Source organism: Columba livia, chromosome 10 (assembly GCF_036013475.1).
Source record: "Columba livia isolate bColLiv1 breed racing homer chromosome 10, bColLiv1.pat.W.v2, whole genome shotgun sequence".
Taxonomy (NCBI): Eukaryota; Metazoa; Chordata; class Aves; order Columbiformes; family Columbidae; genus Columba; species Columba livia.
The window spans coordinates 22052990-22070632 of NC_088611.1; the positions used below are offsets into that span (position 1 = coordinate 22052990).

At 44.7% G+C, this 17643-nt stretch overlaps 1 protein-coding gene across 7 annotated transcripts in view; it reads left to right on the plus strand.

Annotated features, from left to right (window-relative positions):
• Window positions 1-17643, plus strand: part of GRM7 (glutamate metabotropic receptor 7) — a 267872-nt gene that overhangs the window by 202587 nt on the left and 47642 nt on the right. For 5 of the 7 annotated variants that reach the window (XM_065075811.1, XM_065075806.1, XM_065075804.1 and 2 more), the window contains one exon: window positions 8162-9097. The exons of the other annotated variants lie outside the window; for them this stretch is intronic. In XM_065075811.1, coding sequence (XP_064931883.1) covers window positions 8162-9097 — 936 coding nt within the window. The remainder of the gene's footprint in view (window positions 1-8161; window positions 9098-17643) is intronic. 7 annotated transcript variants of the gene reach the window in all.

A 17643-nucleotide genomic window follows, 5' to 3' on the forward strand; every position in this document is an offset into this window, starting at 1 on the left:
GGATGGTGGTGGCGGGGGGACGAAGGCAAGGTTTTGTGGCGTTATTGCTTCAGATTTTGAGTGGAGTTTCAGCTAGACTCACACCATTATCGTTTAAGGCAGGGCGTGATTGCAGGGCCGGTATTTTTATTCTTATAAATTTAGATTTATAAGACCACCCATCACAACCACATCACCCTCCCCTTCCTCTCCCACTCGGTTTCAGCGGCGTTGATGGAAGAGCGGCCCCAAGTGCGCTGTAATTAAAGTCCCATCAGCCAACTCTAATTTTCTGTGTACCATCTAGAGCCCTTTTAGGGACCGATTGACTGAGTATAACCTGAGCAAGATAATTTAATAGTATTAATAACACTGCAGCGATCCAATTAGGGCCTAAATGAGTTAGGGACTGAGTTTCACTCAGGATTTTCTGTTTCTTTCATCTTTCTTCCCTGGCCTGTGTGTCATTATGCCACGCACGCTCGCCATGATGAGAAAATTACTGTACCATTGATGCTGATTCTTTAAAAAGGGAAAACCGGGACCAAATAATTTGACTAGCAAATACTGGTCTTTGAATCAGCTTGGGAATTAGTAGGATAAATAAACTAAAGCATTTTGAGTTGGCAGGCACTTGAAGATAAATGCAATCCAAATTGCACACATGCCATTTGGTGCATCTCTAGTTATTACCCTTTCCATTTTGAAAGCAGTCTATCAGATTTAGCAGATGTATTCCTTCTTCGCAATCATAAATAACAGGGGAAAAAATAAGTTATTACTTCATAAGCAGAGACAAACAAACATAAAGGGCTGATACTTTTCTCAAAACTTAGGCAAGGTCAATACGTGGCTATACCATGAAAAATAACTTGGAAAAGGAGTTTTCTGGAGAAAAGCAGAATTCCTGGGTTTGCTTCTAGATGTGGCATTGTCATCCAGTCTTGTTATTGAGAATTTGAACTTACCGATTGCTGAGCTTTATGAACGTGGTTGAAACAAACACTTGAACACTTGATTTGTTTTTGCTTAAACGCATGAGCAATTGCTCTGCCCCGATGTTGAGCTCTGGTTGAGGTGCCTGGGTGCTTTGGGTTGAGGGTTTCTCACCATCCTGCACGACAAAACCCTCCAGTCGTGCTGCTGTGGAAGTTGTACTAGAGGGAGCTGCATCTAATTATTTACTGTATGCCTCAGAACATTTAAGTTTCTTATTTAGATTCTAGTTGCAATGTGGATATACTTGAAATAAGATACACACAAACATATCCAACCAACCTAAGAAGGAGAAGAAAGTAAAGATCTAAAATGCTTTTGATTGAAGGGAACTTTGTTAAGGCTTTATTCAGCAGAATAGTGAAATATTGAACAGTTTCTCTTACGTAAGTTTGTAACTGGGCCACCTCACTTTGAAATGAAGTCTTTCATCTTTTCCCTTTTTGTTCTGTATGGCAGAGTGTGTCAAGCCTGTTGCGATCATTTCAGGTTTGTCCGGGGCTTCTCTTCTGGCCCATTCATTAAATGGTATATTTAAACTATTATAACTATTAAATGATGGACGGTGATCCTCTCCTAGAGTATTTATCTCTCTAGACTGAATCAAAGAAAGGGTCCTGGCTCAGCCAGCGTGTTTTAAAGGTGAACTGCAGCGCTGTGTAAGCGTGTTATTTGGGGTGCTGCGTGTTCCTTACGCCTCCCGGCTGCTGATGACACTGCTTTTCACATTGTGTAAGCAGCTTGCAGACATTGTTCTCAATGAAGGCTGTTGTCTTGCATATTAGTAAAAATCAGCTGATGCAAGGAGCTGCCTTTGGTTATGGCCGTTAAAATCTTCGTCAGGCCAAGCTCGAGGACTTTGAAAAGTTTGAGTTTCCATGTACTCTGTAGAGTTCCTTTGGCAAAGTGACAGAGAGTCCCAGTGAGCCGGGGCCTGGCCACCCCACATAAAGCTGAAAGCTGATGTGTAAATAGCCCCTTGATGCTGAGCAATAGGTTGTCCTTTCCCCCCATCTCCCACCAACAGATGCCTTTAGAGTATCCTTCAAAAAAAAAGCAAAACTATCAGGTCATTGATGCTCCACGGGTTTGCGCTCTGCTGGGTTGTAGCAGGAATTGAAGGAAAACGCTTGGTGATCAAACTTTCCCCTAAAATTTCTGTTGTTGGTTGAGGGGGAAAAAAGTGACAGCAGGAGAATGAACAGCAATAGACAGTGAGGGCTGGTTTGATTCTTTTTCAAAGGAATACATGATATTCTGAAATGAAGCGCAGCGTGGAAGAACAGCAGCATTGCTCCCCGTGTGGGAGATGTTCTTTTCTGCACGTAAAATATTAAGAGCACCATGAGCTCAGCCTGTTTTGTGAAATATGGAAGACAACTGTTGGACTGGATTCTCTTTTGACTCGTTTGACAATGGGATGTGCCGGGAATTAAACCCCAGACGCTCCGTCACTCGGTCCTTGGCTTGGGGCTCATCTCAGAACTTCTGGTTCTGAGCCATTTACTTAACGATGACAAATCGTCTTACATTACCTCTGCTTTCAGAAGATAGATTTGCTCCAACCTATCAACTTATATAGATAAGAATTATGTGTTATCTATGCACATTTGGAAGTACATGATCTTTTTTAATTAAAAAAAGCCTCTGCAGGGGTTGCAGGATGAATACTGAAGACGCATGGTCCATCCTCTTCCATTAGGGAGAAGACAACACAAAACTGTAGCTGCGTATAGAAGCATTAATATAATTAACTTTCAGTTTTATTGTGTGTCAACAGAAGTGTATGATAATAAGCATTTTTCCAAAAACTGTAGATTAAGCATTTCTCTCTACATTGCTGTTGTGCTAAAAATGTCCTTGGTTTAAAGGAGAACAAATAGCCTTTGGATCTCATTAGAGATGGTATTACTCGTGCTCAGTGTCACTTGCTGCTGGTGCCTTTAAAGCAGGTAAGATTGGGAGAAAATGATGACAAATATTAAATGAAAGGAATGGTAAGATCAGGGAAGGAAAGAGAAAAATAAATGCGGTTCATATGTAGGTTAAGAGCTGCTTATTATGAACTCGCCAAAAAAGAGCTGCAGTGTAGGAACAAAATTGATGGTTTTAGTTGAAGTTTAAATCATAATTAATTTAATGTGTTCAATAAAAGGTGATGCAGATGCAATGCAGATTTTTCTAGCTGTGCACAAATACCCACCAGTGCCAGGGGATTTTACCCATGATGGGTAAAACAGAGCGGAACGTTCCCCGTGGGAAGATCGGAGCGGGACGGAGCCTCTCCTGCCTGCGCCTGCGGGTAGCAAAGGTGTAAAACAAAAGTAGAGTTTTCTTACTAGAGAAATACACAGATGGGCAACTGACCTCCAGAATTTCAGTTCGAGCCTCCACCAGGTACCCGAAGGTGCTGGGGATGCAAACCCTGGTGCTATGGGGATGTTGTCACAACTTCCTGACACCTTTTCTGATTTGTGCTGGCCGTGAAAAATCGTGAGGTTTTTGGCTGGAAGACTTTGAGAAGTGATGAGTTTCTACCACCTTCAATTAGAAAGTTGTGATTTGTTTGTTTCGTGGTTGTTTAGAGAGATGCCACAAAAATATACATATAGGGATGTTTAACCTCTCTTTATAAAAAGGATAGATTGGAGGGATTTATCTCCTGATCAGGTTTAGACAGAGTTAACTCTAGATCAGGTTTAGACACTGTTATCTCCAGATCAGGTCTAGACGTTGTTGTCTCTGGACCAGGTTATTCACTGTTATCTGTGGGCTTTGGGGGCTGCTGGTGGACGTGTCCTACTTCTGCCCTGCACAGATTTTCAAAAGCCACTTTGAAGTAGCTGCATTTGGACTCTGATTTAAAACAAGAATACAGAAAGAAAATGGAGAGGCAGGAGTGTCTGGGTGTTTCCCTCCTTTTGGGAGGCTGGGGTGGCACCCCGTGTTTTGGTCCCCGCAGGCAGGGAAGGGACCAGCAGTTCTCCGGCTGGGAACGTCGTCCCTGCAGAATGTCATCCCATGCAAATAAAGAGGGGGTTTGATCTTCTGCTGATCTTTTGCTCTATCTTGAAAATGTCTTAAGCCTGCATCACTCTGAATAAAGTGACTTGTTCACAAGCAAAAACCAGCAGGATGTTTTGCCTCCGTCCCCTCGCAGGCTCCACGCTCGTCTTACGGCTTTTGTGTCAATCCCCTGTGGGCAGAGAATTTAAAATAAATTACAGCGTGAGGTAAAACACCTTCTTTGCGGTGTCTGGGCAAGTCATAGAAGCAGCTTCACACACTTCTCTGGTAGTTTGGCTTATCGCTGCTGTGATCTGTTGAAGGGATTTTAGTTGATATTTTGCAGAAGGCTCTGTTGACTGTGTGTTATTGACATATTCTTAGCTTAAAACCATTATCATGTTAAAGCCCTGGATTTAGAAACTAATTACAAGACATTAATAGCTAAGCCCTGAGAGCTAAGTCATGCAAATATTGCTATCTGTAAAGTTGAATATACAAAAACTATTTGAACTGCTGAGTTAGTAACTGGAGTCCAAAAGCAATCTGTAAGGTGGCAATAAATCTGAGCACAATCCTCCCCAATTGTTTTCTAATGTGTCTGTGAAATTAATGGCACAGTTGTTATGAAAGTCCTATCAGGGAATGTGGCTATTTTTTTCCCTAAGTAGGTTAATTATCACTAACGTAATTATTTTTGTACTGATTTTTATTTTAATCAAACATTGCACGAAACAATTCAGTTCAGAACAAATAGCTTATTACAGAAGTATTTGTGGTGGCGTGAAAAAAAGCATCGATGTTTAAATTATACCCGTATATTGAGTTACTTTATTCATTAAAATGAACAATTATGTTAGGCTTTATGAAACAGACTACGCATTTCTCGTTAATGTTTGTTCTATAGTGAACATAATGAGAATTTATATTGGAAGTGGATGCCATCCGTCTAACTCAAGGCGCTTATGAACTGGGCCATAGGCAGGAGTGGGGAGAACCAGCCGGAATGAACCGCTGGCCAGGACCGGTGCTGGGGCTGTGGGGAAGGAACAGGATCTGCGAGGGAGCTTTTTCTTTTCTTTTTAGTGGTTTTCGGTTGTTTAGCTTTGGGTTGTTCACATCTGTGCTGCGGTGACAGGCAATATGTAGTTTTTATTGTAGTCGTTTTAGTTCCCACTGTCATGCGGTGGCTCTGGTGGATCCAGGTACCATGGACAGGGGCCAACTTCGAAGCTCTTCTGTCCTTCAGTTCTTTTAAATGTCCCACAATTTGTGTAGGTTTGGGGTTTTTTCCCAGTTACCAGATTGATTCATCAGTGGATGAACTATTATAATGAAGTATTATAACCTAATAATATGATATAATGTAATAGCAGCAGTCTGCACATTATACTGTTGAAGATGTGGCACTTAGCATGATGATAAGTGAATGGTGGGTAGATACGTGATTTTTCAAGGCATTAGAAACGTGTTTCTACAGCGTCTCGTGCAGTCTGGGGTTTACATCCTTCCCGAATCTGCCAGAATTGCAGTGGGGAGTTTATTGTGTCTCTTGGTACTGACTCGGTCAAGAGCTGGGTGTTCTGGATTGTGATTTGGGTTCTCAGATAATCACTTTCTGATTATGGGATAAGACTTTATTATATTTGCTTATAGAAATGTAGGATTTGTAAGTATAACACATAGTGCTCTGCCTCTGGATGAAATGCTCTGCTATTTTGTCTCTTACAGAAGTTGTGGACAAAAGTTGTCCTTTCTGTTTTATCCGGATTTTATAAAACCCTGAACACAGCAAAATACTTAAGTAAGAAGTTCCTAGTGACTAAGACTATTGGGAAAAAGTTATTCAATATAAGCAGGTTTAGATTTAAGTAAATGCAGGAATGGCTGGATATAACAATTACTTGCCACAATAGAAGTCTTTTTCAGATCCAGTTTTTCAAAAGCTGAGTTATTTCAAAGCAGCTGCAATGCAAGATGGAAGGAGGAGGGAGGAGGAAAGGGCACAGAAGAAAAGTACATCAGGTACAATGATTCGACCCTAAAGCAGTTAAATACACAGGTGAACCTTTTATTGCTTTTGTTTGCATTTCGGAAAGGAGGCATGAAGTAAAAATTTAATTCAAAGACAAAAAAGGGTGTAAAAAATCTTCTTTTCTGAGTGGGAAAAGTGTCCCTGACGTGGCTGAGATTCCCGCCTCCCGGGGCCGGGCTCTGGCGCCAGGTGCCTTATCGGACAGGCACTTTCCATTATTCATTTGCTCGCCAGAAGCAGCAGAACACGCTGATCTTTCTGTGCCAGGTACAGAGTTATCACCATGTCCTGCCAGGGGACCAGAAAAAGGACTTTCCATCGTTTTGCCTGATCTTCTGTTTATCTCTTTACACACGGTATCTGCGCAGAATAAAGTACCTTCAGGCCATCCCAACCACTCAGCAACGGCATGGGATAGGTTTGAAAAAATGGGAATTCACCCTTTTGTAGTCATAAGGGGAGTGTGGGGATACGATAACACGTTAATAATTCTGTGGTTCTGTGAGATATTAGCATGCAGAAAATTGGTGAAAATCCCTTCATCAGTGGGTCAAAGCCCAAGCAGTTAGGATGTCTTTCTCATTTCACATCAATGCATATTGTAAAAAGGGTGTCGAGTAACTTCTGCATTTAATAACCACGATGGCAAATGGAGGCTCTGGACTGGATCGGTGTGTGGCGCTTTCCAGCTGCGCAAACCCACGTAAGTTATAATTTCCCTGAGTTCCCCTGTCTACAGACTTTCACATTTATTTTTTTTTTTCAGAACGAATTGTGAATCTTGGAGGTTAATGAAGTTTCTTAAGCAGGGACAGACCTCTGGAATATCTGTTATTGAGGGGTTATTTGTATAACGTTCACAGCAGAGGCTCTTGGTAGCAGAGTATTTGAACAGGGCGTCACTTCAGTAGGTTTTTTCAAACACATGAAATGAAGACGGTACAGGATCTATTTTGAATTACATTAGGAAGGTATGCAACTTAATCCTTCAATTTAAGACTTGCAAACCCTGGTCTTCCTGTATACATTAATAATCAAGGCAGCTGGTTCCAGAAACTCATCTTAGAACTTTTTACTTGTATAGAAAATAGTGGTGCTTCCAAGCATTTAAGTAACCTAAAAAAATAGCTGTAATTTTGGTTTTAATAACACTTATTCATATCTATCCCAGAAGATCAGGCTTTATATTTGGAAAAGCCATACACACACAGAGAAGCCACTGAAGTTTTGCTGGGCAGCTGGGTTGGTAATTGGTGCAATGAATTGGCACTGGGAAGGTCAGGACCTGCCCAGTGGTTCCAGCCTGGACTGTGTCAGGGGTTTCCAGTGCTAAACCTCCCTTGTTCTTGGAAGCTGGTTATTGACTTTGGTCTGGAATATTTTGAAGTGATTTGTGAGTCTAATTTTCTGCGGTACTTTGGAGCCTTTGTGCACATACTTTGGAGTCTGGGTTTCATAAGACTGCAGAACAAGTGAGACTTTCCATTTGTTTAATACAATAATTTATAATTTGCATTCCCAGAAGCATGTATGGTATTTCAAAAGCAGAATGTGACTTTGAAATGAAATATTATCTAATTATTCCTTTTTTCATTGATGACTATTTTCTTTGTCCTTCATATTTCTTACATGGCTTACATTGCAGATCTTGCCACGTTCTCACTGATTTCATGCCCTACAAAAGACACATTTTCAGCTCATTTAAAATACCAGCCTGGTCAGTAGTAGTTCCAAGAAGGGAGATCTCTTGTTCTGGTCTTGGTAAGAAGGCCAACCTCTAGATGCATGAAAAGAAGCTTTGTGGGTGTAACTGCTGCCTTGCCTTGAGCCATTACAGTGTTCTACTAATTTTCATGGAATGAGGAAGAGGTTTACACTCTACTGTTTTGTCCGATGTTGTCTGTCCTTCCACCAGAGTTTGCTACTAGAAATGAAAAACGAAGGCAGTAAACACAGCCATGCATTAGAGTCTCATGTGAAGACATTACCACATGTGGTACCAGGTGCTTTTCCAGGAGTTTACTACATGTAAACTTCATTCATTTGGTTTTCCTCTGTTGCAGGTTCCGCCTTGCTCCTCCCCACCCCGCTGTCCGACAGCGATGTCTAAATACCCACCCTCTCTCCATTTCCCATGTCTTGCAGATCGAGGAGATGCAGTGGGGCAGAGGCGTGCGCGAGGTCCCGGCCTCGGTCTGCAGCCTGCCCTGCAAGCCGGGGGAGAGGAAGAAGATGGTGAAGGGGATGCCGTGCTGCTGGCACTGCGAGCTCTGCGACGGGTACCAGTACCAGGCCGACGAGGTGACCTGCCTGCTCTGCTCCTACAATGAGCGGCCCAACGAGAACCGCACGGGCTGCCGCTCCATCCCCATCGTCAAGCTGGAGTGGCACTCGCCCTGGACTGTCATACCTGTCTTCTTGGCCATGCTGGGGATTATCGCCACCATTTTTGTCATGGCAACGTTCATCAGGTACAACGACACTCCCATCGTCCGGGCTTCTGGGAGGGAACTCAGCTATGTCCTGTTAACCGGGATATTTCTCTGCTACATAATCACGTTTCTGATGATCGCCAAACCAAACGTTGCCGTGTGCTCCTTCCGGCGGATCTTCTTGGGCCTGGGGATGTGCATCAGCTACGCAGCCCTGTTAACTAAAACAAACCGCATCTACCGCATATTTGAACAGGGCAAAAAGTCAGTGACAGCACCCAGGCTTATAAGCCCCACGTCGCAGCTGGCGATCACATCGAGTTTGATATCGGTGCAGCTTCTAGGTGTCTTTATTTGGTTTGCGGTTGACCCACCCAACATCATCATAGATTATGATGAGCAGAAAACTATGAACCCTGATCAAGCCAGAGGAGTTCTCAAATGTGACATTACGGATCTACAAATCATTTGTTCCTTGGGTTATAGCATTCTTCTAATGGTGACGTGTACTGTGTATGCCATCAAGACTCGGGGTGTCCCAGAGAATTTTAATGAAGCTAAACCCATTGGATTCACTATGTACACTACCTGTATAGTATGGCTTGCCTTCATTCCAATATTTTTTGGCACTGCCCAGTCAGCCGAAAAGGTAGGTGAAAATGAACAAACGTGCACCCGATGTATCGGGATTCGTTGCAGTTATCAATTATGTACTGATGTTCAGCCTTGCATAGGTTTTAAAATGCACAATGCAGTTAGCTCATTACTGAGACGTGCGATATATTGCACCATTTTCCTTCTCCATTTAGCTGGTGGGCTATTCATTTGATAAGCCAGCAAATGATCAATAGCAATCATATTAGGCATTAGTTTTATTGTTGCATCCATTTCAATTGTATCTTTTCAGTTGGATAAGTGGGAATTAACTGTCATATTGTCCAGAAAGAGGCATCCCTTAACTAAATCATTCTGAATACAAGGTGTAAGCAAAAAACCAGTTCAGTAGACCCCTGTGCTTCTGGAGTTGAGCGAGGGCAGCTCTTGGTGCTCTGCTCCACGAGCAGCAGCCTCGGGGCTCGTTCGCACCACAGGGTGAACAGGCTGTTCTGAGCTCCAGCTGGAGCCTGGACGGACACAGCGTTCTGCACGGGCTGGTGTTGAACCAGCCCAGGTAAGCTCACCCCGCAGCTCATGGCGGGGCACAGCCCGAGCCCCGGAGCGAGGGCCGGGCGGCTGCTCTTCAGCAGCGAGATCCACCAGAGCCCGGGGAGCCCAGGCACTGACGGGAACCTGAGCTGCTCTGTGCGTGTTGAGTAAAGGGTGTTCAAGAGGTGAAAAATGGATCTGCTGTCGCAATGTGTAGGGCTAAATCAGCCTGCGAGTGATGGACCATTGCAACCGCAGTGACCTCCTGTGTCTCAGGCCCCTTCTGCACCCTCCTCTTGCTGCACAAGTGGCTCCAGCTCATGCTTGGTGATAGAGATGTGGTTTTCCTGCTCTCAGAATCTTGTTTGGAGGTTGCTGTAATTTCAGAGTGATGTGGCAGCCACCTGCAAGCCTCGTCTTTAGGGAGCAATGAAAATATTAGGCTGTCCTGCCCTGCTGTCAGACTGTTCCACCCTCCCCAGCCCTGGCCCCTCCAGCTGCCCCGAGGCATCGCTCACCTCTCATCAGATGTTCTCCTGCAGATCTTGAGTGGCTTCAGTAGCACAGTCAGTTATCCTCACCTAACTGAACCCGAACTACCCTGCGCAGGAAAGACCTTTGGCTTCTTGCTACTTTTTCCCTTCTGTCTTCACTGAACGATTGTTCTTTAACATGAGACCCGGGCAGGCTCACCGCTGTCGATGAAATTATTGCTGCTTTTAAATGAGTGAGCAAATTTCAGTTCCCAGTTCAGTTCCACATCTCATTTTGTGCCAGGGATATAATTCCCAGATTTGCAGTTTTCAAATGTATGGGTTATTGAAGGAATCGCGGTCAGACAGCGGCAGCGTGTGTGCGGGTCTGTGCTTGGCTACCGGTCTCTTCTGTAGGAAGGTGCCTGCACCAGAGCTTTGTTCTTTGCAATTCAAGAGCTTGGTCGCAGGGAGATTTGCAACTGTTTTGGCATCAGTTAGCTGGGGGAAGAGGGGATGCCCAGGAGGATGAGGAGGTGATGGAGGCTTTCACACATCGCCTCACCTCCGCAATGGGCTTTACGGCAGCCATTGCATCCCTAAAGGGAATTAATTTCAACTGCAAAGGAGGTTTGCCAAGTCTTCCAAATGCTTCAAACACCTCTGCTCTCCCTGTCGAGGGAGAGATAAGAAACAGCATAAGCGGCTTTAGCTGCAGTGGGGCCGGTTTGTAGCCGTGGTGGGATGAGGGGACAACGGGGCAGCTTTTGTGCTCCCTGCCCGGAATGCGTCGGGCCGCGGGTGACCCAGCTGAAGTGCTTTAAATTGTTGTCTGCAAAGATTTAACGGGGTGATAGAAAGACCAAAGAATTTCAAAGGCGGCTGCCACTGTTGAAAACCATTTAGTAGCTCAAGCTTTATGTTTCCTTGTAGGCAGAGAGCTGAATTACCCTGTGCTGCTTTGAAAGCTTAAGATTCTTGTTACGAACTCATGTAGGACAGCACAAAGAGGTGGTGATTAACTCGATTTCACACAGGACGCAGGAGAGGCCACTGGGCAGAGCCAACAGCCCTTGGCTTTGCTGTGCTCCAGCCGTGGGGACGTCCCCTCCCGGTGCCACCACGGCTCCTGGGGCCAGGGACACCAGCGTGTGCCACAGCCCAGCTTGGCCCCTTCTGCTCTATAGACATCCAGCAGCTCGGCTGCTTCGCTTTCCTTGCTGTCTCTCTTCTTTTCGAGGAGATTGTACTTTTTGGTGATTGCTAGTGATTTCCTGTCAGATATTTTCTCTAGAAAATATTGTGCTTAAGCTGAGCCGCACAGGTCTTTGCTGAAATGGAAATTGCACCTGCTGAAAATCTCCTGCAACGCAATCTTTTAAACTGAGAAATGGTGTTATATATAATGTTGTGATTTTCATTGCATGGATTTATTTTATTTTATCAATAAATACAAGCATAAGGTTGTTGGGTGGAAAGCATATTGAAAATACCTACCTTGTTCAGTGTAGAAAATAACAACAAGAGCGACAAACAACAAAAAAGAACCAGAAGTATGCTGCAAGCAATTTATAAAAGGCAAATAATTCAAGCAGGAGCATTTGCAGCAGGCGGGAGGGAGGCGCGTGGCTGGAGGAAAGCTGGATAGCAGAGTGCGCTACGGGATGGAGATAAAACATTCCATGGATGGAGGGTGCTTCATGGAAAAATCAAATTCCTGACCTTTTTACAGCTTGCATTTACTCAGACAATTTCTTTGTCCACTATCTAAAAACTCAGAGAGCACATGGTCAGTTACAATTTATAGGCTTATTCTGGTGATGCCGCCGGTTGTTCCCTCGTGGCCATGGCTGTTCCTGCGGGCTCCACCGTTCTGTGCCTTTCTTCATCTTCGATGCGATGGTCATGGTGCTGTTGCGCCAACACTGGGAATCGCTGCTGTTGTCCAGGTTGTGGGGCTTGTGCTTCAGGGTGAGGGTTTTTTGTGTTTTCCTATACCTATTAGTATCTACTCTAAAATGCTGGTGTTGCCTTATTTTGAGGACCAGGGCACAGTCCCAGTGCCTGGAATCGTGCCGTATCTTTGCTCAGAAAGATCTTTCCTTCATATGTATTTGGTAGAAAGCTGCTGAATATAGAGAGGAGAGCCTACAGAGAAGGGAGGTCACTTACTGTCCAGCTCTGAGCATCTGACGATCAAACCCGTCGTCAGCTGAAGGGCCGGTGGGTTTTGGGGGTTGGGGACCAGGGACCGTGTCCATCCCTGCCCGGCTCCTGCTGCTCAGATCAACCCGCACGTTCACAGAGGGACTCGTAGGGATGAAACACCGCTTTTACACTCCTGATGTAATTGTTTTTGACAACAAAACTATTTTAAATTCTCCGCGGATGTGTGGGTATCTTATCAGAAGCAAAGTGGCCTCAAAGAGCTGTTAAAGCAATTACAGGAGCCATAGCTGCCCGGCAGAGTCGATACAAAGCGGCGCTGGAGAAGAGCACAGATTGCTCCAGGAGGTCAGGCCAAGCGCGGCCGAATCAATAACCCAAATTGAGTCCAAATTTGAGAGCGCAGCGGTGGAGGGACGGGCAGGGATGCGGGTCCTGCAGCAGTGGAACCAGCCCCACGCAGCCCCGCACCCCTCGTTAATTAGTCCCCGCAGCCTCTTGCTTGGTTGGTAATCAGTTTTTACTTTGATTATATTTTCTGATTTTAACTCCAGCTTCCAGAGGGAATGGGGGATGGGGTTGTCACATACAGCCTGACAGAGCTTGTGATGCACTCTAACACATCTTAGAAACATCATTTCATAGGTGGCAGTAATACTGTAGTTGGGGTTTTATTATTAGTCTCTCTTGTAATGTAAATATTTTTGAAACTTAAACCATTGCGGATATCCGGAGACAATACTTTCATAGTAAAAACAGAGTGAAGGGGGAAAAAGCCATCAATAGTTAAAGCAATGTGATGGCATCATAGAATAGCAGGTTGGAAGGGACCACAAGGATCAGAGTTCTTCAAACACTGGTTTGCTTTTCTGCACTTGGAAGTCAGTTCACTGTCAGGAAAAACATGACTTTTCAACACCACTTATTCCCAGCGGCGTGTCCCCAGCCCCACGTTGGGGTGGTGTCCGGAGATTGCCTGTTGGTCTGTGTTAAATCGCCTCCGTTAGGGTGGGGTTTTTCTGCATTTTCCCTTTCTTCTAATGAAGTCCAGCTCTGATTATGAAGGTCTATGAGATCATGAGCTATTTTCTTCCTCCACAGTTATTTAGTAGTACCATATACATTTATATACTGTTGCTTAAATTAAATTTCCTGAATCCCTGGGATGTTATACTGAAAAATTAAAGCCCTTTAATGGCAAAGCTGAGCATCAGTCTGCTGGATGCAGCCGGTACCTCTCCTGCCCCGAGCCCAGCGCTGCTTTGTGTTGCGGCACCAGCGCTGGGCGTTCTTTGCAGACTGACGCCATCCCTTATCAGGACAGATGGATTTACAGCTTCCTAGGAGCCCGCCCTGCAGGTTGGGAAGCAGGAGCGCAATTGGGAACCTGGCCAGAGCTGTAGCCGGTAGATTAAAAGAAATCATTGTCTATGCAGGTTTTGAAGTCCGTCTCTGTACTCTGTGTACAGATGTAGTTGCGTATGTTGAATATTCCCTTAAGATCTTATTTTCGCAAATTATGTCATTGGACTAATATAGAGGGATATGTCATCATGATAGTTTTATGTTTTGCAGAGATTTTATTGCCTCGTAGCTGTGATTACTTTTATTTAGTAATTGCTAAGATTAAAATAATATATTTGCGGATACGTCCACAAGCCAGTAATAACTGTCAGTGTGCTCCTGAATACATTCTCCAAGTGGGAGTTTTTTCTTGAAGTGTTTCCAGGACTCTTTCCAAGTAAAACGTCGGTGACGGCCGCGAGTCTGAGCGAGCGCCGGCGGTTGCTGGGGCAGCGCAGCCTCCCTGTTGCCAGCTCGGTTGGTCCCGCGATGCCGGGAGGTGCGGAAAGGTTGATCATGCAAGTTGTCGTTTTCTCGCAGTTTATTTTTGCATCCAAATTGCACAAACTCCTGGTTGCACTTTGTTGTTCGTTTGTTTTAATTTGGGCGTCGATTTTGCGAGTTTTCGTTGTTGCTTTGGTTTGGTTTTGGCTTGTTGTGGGGTTTTTTTTTGTTTGTTTCGTGGTAGTTTTGTTTGTTTCTTTGTTTTTTCTTTAATTGTAGTACAACCACCGTGAAATTTGAAGTCCTTAATCCCATTTACTCTTCCACCTTCCTTCTTGTTTCTCTATTTTTATAATGCCTATTTTATTCAAATCAATAAACAGGGCAAGTCAGGTATATTTGGCAATAACATTTTTGCTTATTGTGTCGAATGTTTCATAAATACTATAATTTTGAAGGCACACACAAAGTGGATTCTTATTCAGATTAAATAATGTCACATTAGCGTGGAAGCACTTCAGTATATGTTCTATTTTTTGGCGAAACTAAGTTACCCTTCAATTCTCTGTAACACAAATACCGATTAACCAGGTAGGACACACATTCATTTTCTCCCCTGGGAAGGCTGGAGATGACAGTTGCTATAGCAACGGTACATACATGGATTCTGGAGTTATGAGGATTTGAATGCAACATTTGTTGGAGTTTTATACTGTTGGATGGCTGAGAAAATCAGGTTTTGAGGCTCACGGGGAATGTGACTTTGAACGTCCCGTAATCTGGGGCTCATACAAGGGCAGTGGTGAGTTGTAACCTGTGTTTAAAGCCGCATTCTAGCGTAGCCACTGCCTGAAACTCATTAGCCACAAAAATTCATTTCTCTCACTGATATGGCTTTAGTTCACCCATCATGTTGTCATGTTGGTGATCCGAGGGTTCAGATGCTGAAGTTGTTAATTTTACCCGGCCTCAAGACTCTAGCCCTGAGAAAACCATGGGATCTGGTGACCTGACACCGGAATTGTCCTCAACTGAAAAGCAGCTTCACTTTACTGCAGTTAAGCCGCTCCAAAGATCTCAATCAGGTGTATTTTATTACATTCTGCATTCATTTTGTCTTCCAAGTGGAAAAGGATGCTGGTAGTAGTCAAAAAATAGCTGTGCAACATCCCGCGAAACTGCAATGGGACCTGACCCCAGGACACCCAAACCAAGCTCGTTTACACTGCTGGAGCTGCCTTTGCATACACTGGATCTGACACTCGCTATTTCAAAAGCATTTTGAGTCACTTTTGCAAAGGATTAAATATTTCCTGAAGTTTTGCTATTTTCTAAAGTGAGGCTAAAATGGTATATTAATGTGTGCTGCTGTGAAATTTCTTACAATTGCATTTCTACGCTGGGTAGAAAAGCACGAGCAGTGGGAAAATATCTTTGTATATTTAAATGTGTTTTAAAAGCTTTAATTTTCACTTATTTCTGGAACTATATAATGATTTGGGATTTTTATCCGCTACTAATTTGTATAATGTTCAGGCAGGCAAAGACTGGAGTGTTTCAGAAATGAATACAATAATAACAGTAATAACGGTTCCTTGCATGCAGAAGAAACCTAAAGCATTTTACAGCGGAATTTAAAAACTCCAAGCTAGAAGTATTGTACAGCATCAGCTGGTATGCAGCAGCTTCAGTAGCACTCAGGAATAGAGTTTAGGGTGGGCAGGTGTGTGTGTGTGTGTGATTGTGTGTGTGCTGAGTCCCCCAGGGCTGCGTTAATCACCTTGACTCAGCATCATCAACTGGGGAAGATGGAGCAATTCAAACTGGGCAGAAAATGAAATTGCCCCGGCATTGGGCAGAGGTGGGGGTGACACCTGTGATCTTCAGAGGGACACCTTTACAGAATCACACAATCACAGGTTGTCAGGGGCTGGAAGGGCCCTGGGAAGCTCATCCAGTGCAATCCCCCCATGGAGCAGGAACACCCAGATGAGGTTACACAGGAAGGTGTCCAGGCGGGTTGGAATGTCTGCAGAGAAGGAGACTCCACAACCCCCCTGGGCAGCCTGGGCCAGGCTCTGCCACCATCACCCCCAACAAGTTTCTTCTCCTCTTTCAGTGGAACCTCTTGTGTTCCAGTTTGAACCCATTGCCCCTTGTCCTGTCACTGGTTGTGACCGAGAAGAGCCTGGCTCCATCCTCCTGACACTCCCCCTTTCCATATTGATCCCCATGAATGAGTCCCCCCTCAGTCTCCTCTTGTCCAGCTCCAGAGCCCCAGCTCCCTCAGCCTTTCCTCACACGGGAGATGCTCCACTCCCTTCAGCATCTTGGTGGCTGCGCTGGACTCTCTCCAGCAGTTCCCTGTCCTGCTGGAACTGAGGGGCCACAGCTGGACACAATATTGCAGGTGTGGTCTCACCAGGGCAGAGCAGAGGGGCAGGAGAACCTCTCTGACCTACTGACCACCCCCTTCTAACCCACCCCAGGTACCATTGGCTTCCTGGCCACAAGGGCCCAGTGCTGGCTCGCGGTCACCCTGCTGTCCCCAGGACCCCCAGGTCCCTTTCCCCTACGCTGATCTCTAATAGGTCATTCCCCAAGCGACTGGAAGAATGAAGATACTTTGCTAATAAGTATAATATATTACTTGCAGTGCTGCATCGTGTTCTAAAGCCAGAACTCTGCTGAAATAGGGATTTCTACCCATGTCCTTCATCCTCCCTCCCATCCAGGGGTGGTCAGCACCCTCTGAGCTCAGCCAAGCCAGTAAAAGGCTGTAGAATCACTAAAATTGCAGGTCTGTGTTGTCTCTGCTGTCAAGGCAGGTATTTAAAGCCAGGTAACAGGGACCTGTGCATACTCTGGGTGAAATAAGAGATGATTAGAGTAATTAGATCCTCCTCAGAAGCCCATAAATTAATGGTGATTACGATTCTTGAAACAACAGAAGCATAAGGTACATCTAACATTGATCGGGTTTATCACATTTGCTGCATTGTAATGTTCCTTTAATGTTAATATGTAGTTTTGTAGGAAAATCTAATTGCAAACACGGAGCAGGCAGAGCCCAAGGCCACAATAATGTTCCACATAATTACCCAGGGAGGAGGGAGCCGTTCCAATGAAGGGGTGGATGCCATGGGCAGCCGGGGACAGGCGCTGCGGTTGTTGTGTTCACACTTATACAGCCATAGCCTTGCAGGAATATACAGGTGGAAGCTAAAAGATAATTAACAACCCATTCATTTTGCGAAATTTTCAATTATTGAAGCAGGTATCTTCATAATGGAGTAATAACACTGCATTTAAATTTGTGTGCGGCTGTCTCGTGACACAGATGTATCCATTTAGGCAGAAATTACGTGAAGTTCGCCAGCCCGCGGTGGTTCTGCAGCCTCTTTGAAGCCGGTGATCTCCTTTGATGTTGATGCAGGAAGCGAGGGATCTCTTGGCTGTGATAATTCCAGCCTTTCCCATTTCCTTCTGCATGGAGGAGAGAGAAAATAACCTGCATGCTGCTGCAGTTCCATCTGGGGGCGAAGGAAAGGGGGTTTTCTGGGGCACAACCATAAATGAATAACTTCTGGCTGGCATTTGAGGAGAGCCGTTCCTCCCCGCC